The following is an 11,601-nucleotide window of genomic DNA, read 5'->3' on the forward strand; positions in this document are numbered from 1 at the left end:
CACATTTTTTGGTCAAAGTATGGACCCATGGTGAGAATATTTGAAAGTGGGTATCCTCCCCAAGTCAGAAAAATTTCAGTAAATTTCAGAAGGCCCTTTACTATCAACCCTCAAATAAACCATTTAAAGTTGAATCAAAGCTTTTCAAAGGAACAAGAGATGACAATTATCCTTTTATCTTTCTATGCAAGGAATAAAAATTATTAAAATAGTGGATATGAAAGAGTTACACATTTTCGTTTTTATTTTTTTAATATTTATTTATTTAGCCTGAGCAGAAGGAGAAGTAGAGAGAGAGAGGTAGAGAATCTCAAGCAGAGTCTTCATTGAGCATGGAGCCAATGCAGGGTTTGATTTCAGGACCCCGAGATCATGACCTGAACTGAAATCAAGAATCAGACACTCGACCCACTGAGCCACCCAGACACTCCATTTTTATTTATTTATTTATTTATTTATTTATTTATTTATTTATTTAATTTTTTTAGAGTTACCCATTTTTAAATGTTGAGGAATTATGTAAAAATTCATGCCAACTTCATCTTTTCAAAAACTCCTATTTAAATTACAAATAAATTTAGGCCAAAGTGTACAAAACTTTTCAAAGATTTTGTATAAATTTACTAATTTCAGAGTGAAAAAAAAATCCACAAATAAAGAGGGTAAAGCTAGGTGTCAAATTTTCATAAAAGTATAAATGGCAGAAATAGTGCAGGATTTCCAGTAATGCACCTTGAGACCCAACTTCCCTCTCTGTTGTTCCCCCCTCTGTTGTTCCAAGGAGGGTCCTTTTCTCCTTTCCTCTCTGATTCTCTTCTGTGGAAAGCAGGTGGCAATTATTTAAACTTCTGGGGTGCATAGGGACTCCTATGTCCCTCAGGGAACCTAAAACAAAGCATGATTGTGTATCTATTCCTGGTTGACTGAACTGAGTTCCAGGTTTTCATATTTCATGTTTGTCTAGATCAGGTATGCATAATAATTGAGGCAGTTCTACTTCTCAATTGCTATTACCAACACTACAGCCTTCAAAATGAATTTGTTCAAAAATAAATTCTTGGAGGATTTACCAATCAAGGTATCATCTTTTCATATAAAAAACTTTATATGAAAATTTTAGAGGTTATTTCAGAAAAGTAGGGTTTATAGTGACCTTCCTGGCAGATCAAAGATTGTGATTACATGTCATGGACCAGAAGCCTTATCTTTAAATTTCTATGTTTAAAAACAAAATTAAACAAAAATTTACTATAATGCTGGCAGATTAAATTTGGCACAAATGCCATGCTAATTAAAACACTGATTCTGTTTAGGAGAAGCAAGACAATTTAATATTGTTTTTGTATTTGTTCTCATGAGCCTTTCTAAAAGGCTGAATTGTCATTTTATTTTATATACACATTCAACATTGAAATAGCATAAACAATAACAACATTCACTAAATATTTACTTTGTATGAGGCACTGTACTAAGCACTTTATGTGATCTCTTCTGACAATTTATATAACTCTGCATTTATTACTTTTACTTTATAGACCAGGATTGGTACTGAAGCCCAGATGTTTTAAGTGAGTTATCTAATCTAGTAAGTGGCAAAATTAGGATGTGTAGCTCTTCCAACACTCAAACCCATACTTGAGAATGAATCTATCTGGCCAAGGAAGTCGGCATGGACCACAGAATCCAGAATCAGATATTTAGTTCTTGGCTATGACTTTCAGGGGTAGAGTCCTGATTTTCATTCCAGGATCCACATAATACCATGAACAAAACTTGGCTTCACTTTCATGAAACACTTGAAGAAAAATTATAGAACAGGACAAGAATCAAGTATGTGTGAATGTCTCCCTAAAATTAATGATAATTCACATTTGTTAGGTGCTTTATAGGTTCAAATGAATGTCATAGTTATTAACTGATTTTTTCAGTTTTTATTTTGAATTAAGTATAGATTCATAGGACATTACAGAGGTGGTATAGAGATGTTCTGTGTGCCTTTCACTCAGCTTTCTCCATTGGTTATATCTTACATAACTATACTACAATATCAAAACCAGGAAATTAACATCGGTGTAAAAAGACATAGTTCTATGTCATTCTATCACATATATAGGTCAGTGCAACTACTGTTGCAATTAAGATACAGAACTATTCCATTAGAAATTATCTGATTGAATAAACGCACACTTACTTGGACAATATAGACAATACTTAAATGTAATGTCTAGGCTTCTGATAAAATAGAACTTCTCTGAATGAGGGGCACCTGGGTGGCTCAGTGGCTGGGCATCTACCTTTAGATCAGGGCGTGATGCGGGGGCCCTGGGATCAAGTCCTGCACTGGGTTCCCCGCAGGGAGCCTGCTTCTCCCTCTGCCTATGTCTTTGCCTCTCTCTGTGTGTCTCTCATGAATAAGTAAAATAAAATCTTTTTTTTTTTTTAAAGAGCTTCTCTGAATTCATATCATTTTTATCAGATTTAAAATCACTTTCCTTTCCTTTAAAATATATATGCAATCGCAGTAGCAAGTTAAAGGAGGGAGTTGGGGGATCCCTGGGTGGCTCAGCGGTTTCGCGCCTGCCTTTGGCCCAGGGCGCGATCCTGGAGTCCCGGAATCGAGTCCCGTGTCGCGCTCCTGGCATGGAGCCTGCTTCTCCCTCTCCTCTGCCTGTGTCTCTGCCTCTCTCTCTCTCTCTATGTCTATCATAAATAAATAAAAATAAGTTTAAAAAGATAAAGGAGGGAGTTTTGATCTCCCTGTTCATTTGACGGGTGTGTATTGTTCCACTTAGAAAGATGCAGAGACCAGAACTAAATGCTGACATTTAAGTATTCCAGGAATAAAAAATATTGGAGGAAAAATCTGATATTTTTCAATTTACCTAAAGGTATTTTATAATGAATTCTACTTTTTATATTTTGTACTTTCATATATTACCATTGGTAGTAAAGGTGATGCCTTGTTCATAGACTTTTTATTGCCATAAAGTTGGAAGGGATATGATGATGAGTATTTTAATAGTAGTTACCATTTACTGAGTGCTTGTACACCATTTACTCAGTATACATATTTCAGTCAATCCTTATAATGGCCCTACTGGCTGAATATTGTTATTTTTATTTTATCTTATCTTATTTATTTTATTTTATTTAAGATTTTATTTATTTATACATGAGACAGACAGAGAGAGAGAGAGAGAGAGAGGCACAGACACAGGAAGAGGGAAAAGCAGGCTCCATGCAGGGAGCCTGATGTGGGACTCGATCCAGGTCTCCAGGATCACACCCTGGGTTGAAGGTGGCACTAAACCGCTGAGCCACCAGGGCTGCCCTATTATCCCTATTTTAAAGATGAATAAATTAAAGGCCAACAAGGTTAAATAAGCTGTACTACTTCCATAACATGATGTGATGTACTTGCAATTCAAACCCACTTCTGCCAAATTCCAAAGCTTGTGTTTATAATCATTATGTTCATCAAAAAGAGTTTTGTCTCTTTTCTTGTGGCAGGATTGCATTGAAGCCCCTAGAGGAAAGTTTTGACTTTAAAATATCCATAGAAGATTATTTCAAGGCCTCTTCAAAAACTTACACCAGTAGTCCACCTTATCGGTTTTAAAAAAACTATATTCCTTTGGTACATGATAAACATATGTCCACATTTCTGATCCTCATAAAGATAAAGATAAAGATAGTTACTCATAAGAGTAACTCATAAAGATAGTTACTTATTTTTACCACATAATTTCTGCTTAAAAATAATAATCATATACTCATTCACAAATAACCTCAGTCCCTAAGAAATTGGTCTCAAACCCTTGACTGGGTATAAATCTTAGTTTCACTATCTATTTGCTGATTGAGCCTGGGCAAGTTATTTACTTCTTAATTCCATACTCTCCTCATGACTGCTAGGGTAATCATGGTATCCATATCCTAAAATTATTATTTGAACTTTAATAGTTATGTAAAGAACCCAACTCAGTGTTTAGAACACATGCTATTATATAAATAAAAATATGATTATAGATATTGTTACTATACTCAGACCTAAGAATCCAATTATTCCATTTTTTTTTCCTTCAGACCATTTGTAGCTTCTCCAACATTTCACTAAACTATGGGACTAAATATAGTCAGTGAGTTCAAGATCTGACTTGTAACAAATGCAGCTAGTGATTTCACTAAGTTTTGGAGAAATCACAAAATTATCTGCAGTAAAATAATTGGGTAATCATATTCCATTCATTTGTTCATTCATTCAAACACATGTATGTGGTGTTGTTGCCTTTTATTGTATACCAACTGTTTGATCTATTTCCAGATTCTCATAGATATTTTCCTCCCTTTTGAAGACTGGAAATTATAAAAAGCTGTCTGCAACAGCTGCTTTGAGGTCATCTACGTTTGCTGACTGCAGGTGGAAATCGCTTTCACAGAGCCCTAAATGGAAGGTGGTAAAATTTGGCTTTGAGGGAGCTGGACTCTACTAGCCTTTTGTATAATTTATCATCCACAAAGTGTGTTAAGGTGCTTTTGATCTTTGGAAACAATATCTTTCAAAGTGAAGTGTTGCTTATATGTGACCGTTGGTCCTCTATAGGTATCTCAGTATCATGCTGATTTCAATGAGTGAATGAATTTTTAAGATGGTATAATGATGACTCAATTTAATAGAGAGACTCTAGATCCCGTTGAAATCCAGTAGGGAGGATCAAATGAGAGGAGGTACGTGAATAGTGCTTTGAAAACCATAAAGCACTAAGTAGCCATAAGTCATTTTATTATGATAATTTTCATCATATTTATTAAATTTTTGGTTTCACTGAACATTAAAAATTATTTGCTTTCTGCAATATTAAGAATGGATTTCTGAAAAAAAAAAAAAAGAATGGATTTCTGCCAAATAGTAACCATAAGAAGTGTTTTAAAATACATTCATACTATTCTTTGCATTTCCTTGTATTTCTTTATGGAATATATTTCAGGCACAGAACTAAAAATTTAGGGTCACAGAGAAAGTTGTGGAAATGTATAGGCTTTGACTTATAGAGACTTGGAAGTTTTTTCCATCTTTCTGGTATTTTATTCATGTTAGTTTACATGGCTTCTTTCCTTTACTTCTCCTCCTCTGCCAGGTTTGGTTTTGAGCTTTGGATTCAAAGAAACCCCAAAGTCAAAACAAAATGGTCAGAACTGCTGACTCTTGTTTTGCAATCTTTTTTAGTCCAGCATTCACAGCAAGAGAGGGTAGTGACCAGAAACTAGGACTAACTTCACCCAACATGTTGGCAAAGTTCAGGAACCTTTGAATGAACTTGCACCAAGATAAAGGTATATACCAAAACTTCAATACTTTTCTATCTTATATTAAAGATAAATTTAATGAAATAATATCACCCTATGAAAAGTAGATTTAGTACTTTAAATTAGTCCACCAGTTATTTTTGGAAAAATAAAATAATTTACTTTTTGTATTAAAGACAATCTCCTGGTTTTTCAAATTGCAGGTTCATTTTGGAAGGTCATATGTAAAATGTACTTAAGTGTCTTCATTGCCTTTGAAATTTTCTTTGAAGATTTGTAATTAAGAAAACAGTTGTGCTAAACTCTGTTTATCAGATTTCATCTCAGCATTTTTATAGTTTTGTTATAAACCTTCCACCATCATGTTTTTATAATGGAATTGCTGACGAATGCAATAATAAATACCATCTAAGGATCTTAATTGTATGTTCATGCAGGAATTATGCATACTAGTATAATATTTGGTTCAGTTTTCAGTGCTAATTTTGCCAAAATCTGCTTTCACATTGGGCAACCGTAAAAGATGATCATCCTGAATAGCTGCCCATTGATGGTAAAAGGCTTCTGGTTATTTTTACTTTCTTTGAAAAGTTCAATTATGTCTTTCAAATACAATTTCATATAGATCTTTTCTTGGTTTACATTTCTGAATACTAATAGTAACCTGATAATTATGGGGAACTTAGTTTGAGACCAAAAGGAAGGTTTCAGACTGTAAATTGTATGTAAATAAATCGCCCCAAACAACATCTAAAATGGTATTTAGATTCCAAATGTCCAAATAACTTTTAGATTTCAAAAACATTATTTTAATTTCCCAGAAGTAACCTAACAGTAGGATTTTTTTTAACTGGTGGAAGGTATTAAGAATACCTACTTGTAGTTTATTAGTGTTAGTTTAAAAGATAAAGAATAAAACAATTTTGGGGCACCTGGGTGGCTCAGTGGTTGAGCCTCTGCCTTCGTCTCAGGTCATGATCCCAGGTCATGATCCCAGGGTCCTGGGATTGAGTTCCATAGCAGACTCCCCACAGGGAGCCTGCTTCTCCCTCTGCCTATGTCTCTGCCATTCTCTCTGTGTGTCTCTCATGAATAAATAAAATCTTTAAAAAAAAATTAACATAAGATGTGTTACACACTAAAAACATTTGTATTAAAAAGTATGCTTGGGGTGCCTGGCTGGTGAAGTACATTAAACATCTGACTCTTGGTTTCTGCTCAGGCTCAGGTCATGATCTCGTGGTCCTGAGATCAAGCTCTGTGTTAGACTCTGTAGGCTACATACTCACTATGGAGCAGAATTTGCTTAGGTTTCTCTTTCCCTCTTCCTCTGCCCCCCACATTCACTTGCACTCTCTTTCTCTCTCAAATAAACAAACAAATAAAAATTTTTTTTAACAAATATACCAACAGATGGTAGTAGCTACATTGTGGTGAGTATAGCATATAGTGTAGAGTTGTTAAATCATTATGTTGTACACCTGAAACTAATGTAATATTGTGTGTACACTATGGCAAAATAAAAAAGAAAGAAAGAAAAATTAAAAACATAAAATTTATGTATTTTACATGAAAAAAACTGAAGCTGTCATATTGCTTAGAAAAGTTGAGTGTCAGGATGCCTAGGTGGCTCAGCGGTTGAGCATCTGCCTTGTGCTCAGGGCATGATCCCAGATCTAGGGATCAAGTCCCCAATCAGGTTCCCTGCGAGGAGCCTGCTTCTCCTTCTGCCTATGTCTCTGCCTCTCTCTCTCTGTCTGTCTGTCTCTCATGGATAAATAAATAAAATCTTTAAAAAAAAAGTTGAGTGTCAAGATATGGAGGTGTACCAGATTCATGCAGATGATTTTGTCTTACCTCTATGTATGATTTGGTGTAAGAAATAAGTCAACCCATTTTTCTGTGTTTATAATCCTTATTTGGATTATTCAAATTATTCTATCAGTACAATGATTAAGAAAATGCCTTGAGGGCAGCCTGGGTGGCTCAGCGGTTTAGCGTTTTAGCGCCGCCTTCAGCCTGGCCTGATCCTGGAGACCCCGGATTGAGTCCCACGTCAGACTCCCTGCATGGAGCCTGCTTCTCTCTCTGCCTGTGTCTCTGCCTCTCTCTCTCTCTCTCTGTATCTCATGAATAAATAGATGAAATATTAAAAAAAAAGAAAATTCCTTGAGACTTTACATTTTAAAGCAGCTTCTAAACGTAGAAAATAATTTACAAAGGACAAAACAGTTGAGGGTTAATGGATTCAAGAATTATGGATATAATTCTTCTGGTGATAATGAGGACATTGCTTATCATTTAGGGTCTCTGTAGATATTACTTACTATGATGAAGAGGTATGCACTATAGAATATTACGTGCTTACTAAGAATATGACTGTTTCAGAATATGAGGGAGAGGATTAAGGATGATGGATTGCTTGTATTTATTCTTTAGGACCCAGTGATTTTGAGGTCCTTTTGTCTATACAGATTTTTTTTTTAAATTTCTGGTTTTCAAAAAAATATTGATGATTCCTAGAGTTGAGCCATTTTTTTAAAAAACTTAACAGATTTTTTTTTTTAACATGATGTTTAATTCTCAGGAGAACTTTAAGGGGGAGAGTAAGTGAGCTTCTGCAAGTTCTTTCAATTTTGAACCCATTCACTCTATACATAAAATGTCATTATATTTTTTAATTGATTAAATAAATAACTGTATAAACACGAAGTATTGATGGAGCCACTAGCACTCCATAAGAAGTTGGGAAATAAGTAGTTATGTTCTTTCTATATATTAAAATGAGTAATTTTAAACTTATCTTAAAAAATACAGAGGGCACCAGAGTGGCTCAATGGGTTAAGTTCTGCCTTCAGCTCAGGTTATGATCCCAGGGTCCTGGGATAGAATACTGCACAGAGCTCCCTGCTCAGCGGGGAGTCTGCTTCTCCCTCTACCCTTTCCCAATGTTTGTGACCTCCCTCTCTCCCTCTCACCCTTCCTCTCCCAAATAAATAGATAAAATCATTAAAAAATACAGATATGCCAGTCCCAATAGCCAAAAAGTTGTCTAGAAAAAGAGGGGGGGAAAAAAAGGAAAAAAGAAAAGAAAAAGAGGGAAAAATGAGTAATTTTACTTTATAAAATTGATGTAGGGGTCATTGTCCAAATTTTGGTTTATTTTATAAAGGTTCTAGAGAATAAAAAAATACATTCCCTGATTTTGTTGGTTTTTTAAATTTTTCTGTCTTATCTGGTTACATTTTTTTCCCCCTTTTACTTGTTTATTTTCTTATGGTAGAGGTGGAAAAAATCATGGTGAAAAGACATGGCCAAAATAAGAAATCACCTTTGGTAGGGTGATCATTTCAGAACTAATTCAGTTCCTGTAGATAGAAGAACTAGGAAAAGTTTTAAAAGAAGACACTTGAGAGACCAACAAATCCCTGCAATGCTGGTGGGAAGGAGTGTAGACTAGCAGAAAAGACCTGGATGGCAATCTGGCCATTTTTAGCCACAAACTTAAATGTTCATTTGGTAAAGAAATTTTCTTTCTAATTATCTAATATCAGGAAATTATCACAGGCAGAGAAGACCATTTAGAAGAGTGCTCTTTGCATCAACATTTATTTTCTTAAAAGGAAGTATTTTAGCTCTCTACTTGTAAAGGACTGGCATTAAGTTGTGGTACATCGTTAGGACAATAAAATACAGTAATCAAAATTATGCTCAAAAATTATTTAAAGTCAGGGGGAAAGTGCTTATTCTATGTTGCTGATTAGAAAAAGATCAATATCGAAAAGTATCTCAAATTTGTTAAGCAAATATAATTTATAGCTGTACAGGGAAAAAAAGACTAGAAGGAAATAAAAATAATAGCGGAGATAATGTGGATTTAAATTTTACTTTTTTTAAACTTTTGCTTTCCAGACTTTCTAGGATGAGTATATAGTACTTATTAATAAAAATGAATCATATTTCTAAAGGTATGATAGGGAGAATAGTGTGTGTATATTGTGTATGTGTGTGTGCACGCATAGGTGTGTGCGACAAAGTAAAGCATTGGGATTTATCCTTTAGAATTTCTGAATTTACAGTTAGGCGGGCCTTGTCCCTCGAGTTCCTCCTCACTTACCCACGCCTATCTGCAGAACCGCAGTGCAGGTGTTAGCAGGTCTCCCAGAAGGAAAAAAACGTGGAAAGTCAGAGGATCCAGACTGGGGGTGGGCCCTCACTTTGGTCCCCGCTTCAACCTCATCTCCATCACACACATTTTCCAAAGTGGAGGAATGCATCTCCTCCTCTGAGTTTTTGCTTTGCCTGTACCTAGCTGCGGCTAGAAGGAAAGCTATCTCCTCTGTCTACAGCTAAAAATTTGAAAGTGCGCGCTCAAGCTGCGCTGCACTGGGAAGACCAGGTCCTTTTCCCGGAAGCCCAGGGGAAGCCCCGGTCGGCGGCCAAAGTCCCGAGAGCTCGAGATCCCCAGAAGCCCAGGAGCGACCCTGGAGCCTGAGCCCGAGCTCCCCCCTCCCCCCTCCCCCCTCCCCCCTCCCCTTCCACCTCGGGGTTCAAGCGTCGGTCTCCCTCCCGGAGGGACCCGATTGAGTTTTCTGGTTCTGCGCGTTAAGGGGAGGGGAGGGGGGATCATGTCCCTTCTCAGAGGTCGCCTGTCCACTGGACTCTTCTTTCCTCATCTCCTTCCTTCTAGACAAGCCAAAGAGGACCGGACCAGAGGTCCGGAGACCCCACCCCCTGCACCCCCTGCGAATGTTTGTGTTGCAGGACCACCCTAGGCGCGCGGACCCTCCAGGATTGGGTAGCACCGACTCTTGAGGCTTTAAAAAAGGGGGTGGGGAAGGTAGGAACCTCTATTTTATTTCTTTTCCTTTCTTTTTTCTTCCTTCCTTCCTTCCTTCCTTCCTTCCTTCCTTCCTTCCTTCCTCTTTCTTTCTTTCTTTCTTTCTTTCTTTCTTTCTTTCTTTCTTTCTTGTCTTCTTTCTTTCGAAAAGAGAGGAATCTGGTCTGGACTCTCGAGAAGCCCCGGAAGCGTGCAGTTTGGGGAGAGGGTTAGCCCCTCGCCCGCAGGCCGGCAGAAGCGGTATCTGGGCGCTCGCGTCAGCAGCCCCAGCGGGGGCTGAGTCCCAAAGCGCCCTGCCCTGCCCTGCCCTGCCCTGCCCTGCCCTGCCCTGCCCGCCGCTGCCCCAGACTCCGCTGAGACCGCTCGCGTGTGTACTAACCCTAGGGCCGCCCCGCTTCTCGAGGGGCTGTGGTTTCACAACCCCGGACCAAACCCCAGAAGGCCAGACCCTTCTCTCTCGAAGAGTCCCTTCTGGCCCCCCGGCCGCACCCTGCCAGGTCCTGAAGCACCCCGAGGCCGCGCGCCCCGCAGAGGAGAGGAGGCAGGAGGCGCCTCCATCCCGCTCCCGCTCAGCCGGTTTCTTTCTTTTCGCAGCTCTCCAGGAGCTCGGTCATGAAGGAAATGTAGACGATGGCCAGGCGTAGGGTCTCGATCCGGGACAGCCTCTTCTCGTAAGCAAAGGTGGGCACCTTCCGTCGCAGCTGGTCGAAGGCCTCGTTGAGGTTGAACATCCTCTTCCTCTCGCGGATGTTGGCCGCCTGGCGCTGGGCATAGGTGATCACCCTTTTCCTCTTGGGACGGCCCAGCGGGGAGGCGCCCCTCCCGCGCTCCTCTTCCTCCTCCTCCTCCTCCTCCCCCTCCTCTACTTCGCCCTCCTCTCCTGGGTCCACCTCCTCCAAGCCTGCCAGCCTTCTGCGCCTCCCCTCTCGGGGCACAAGGTCCCGGTCCCCAAAGGGAACCCCGGGTGCGAAGTCGCAGAGGAGCGGGCGCCCGGGGGAGTCCAGGGACAGGTCTGCGACGAAGTCCAGCACGGTGGCGTCCACGCGGCCCTCCGGATAGGCCGCCATCGCACCGCCCCGGCCCTGCCTCGCATCGGTTTCTCGCAGGGAGCGGGAGACTCCTAACAGCTCTGGATCGGCGGCAGCGCCATCAGCGAAGGGCCGGGGGATTCGTATTTATCACCGAGCGGATAACCGGATTAGTGGCAACGAGAGGGAAGGCTCTGGCAGTGTTGTCCTCCCGCAACTGATGGAAGGAGACAAGCTTGAGCACGCGAGGGAGTCTCAGAGCGTTAGGCCTCCGATTCTGAGAGCCTTTGCGATGCGCCACCTGGGACAGTTCCTATTTGGCAACAGACCCCAGCTCTTACCTGCTGTGCTTTTTTTGTGTGTGTCTCTCCTCACCCCCCGCAGCCAACTAATATCCTTCAGGCTCCTTATCTCATGTAGCTCTTT

The 11,601-nt window shown here is 39.6% G+C and overlaps 1 protein-coding gene across 1 annotated transcript; it reads right to left on the minus strand.

Moving 5' to 3' along the window:
- Positions 1-10,716: 10,716 nt before the first annotated feature.
- On the minus strand, positions 10,717-11,214 carry FERD3L (Fer3 like bHLH transcription factor). Its single transcript, XM_041727468.1, has one exon. It carries the CDS (start codon positions 11,212-11,214, stop codon positions 10,717-10,719), a length of 498 nt encoding a protein of 165 aa, XP_041583402.1.
- Between the last annotated feature and the right edge of the window lie 387 nt (positions 11,215-11,601).

The sequence above is a fragment of the Vulpes lagopus genome, chromosome 13 (assembly GCF_018345385.1).
Source record: "Vulpes lagopus strain Blue_001 chromosome 13, ASM1834538v1, whole genome shotgun sequence".
Taxonomy (NCBI): Eukaryota; Metazoa; Chordata; class Mammalia; order Carnivora; family Canidae; genus Vulpes; species Vulpes lagopus.

Bases quoted from the DNA above. Each gene is read 5' to 3' on its own strand.
- FERD3L (XM_041727468.1), bottom strand. From the start codon at position 11,214: ATGGCGGCCTATCCGGAGGGCCGCGTGGACGCCACCGTGCTGGACTTC.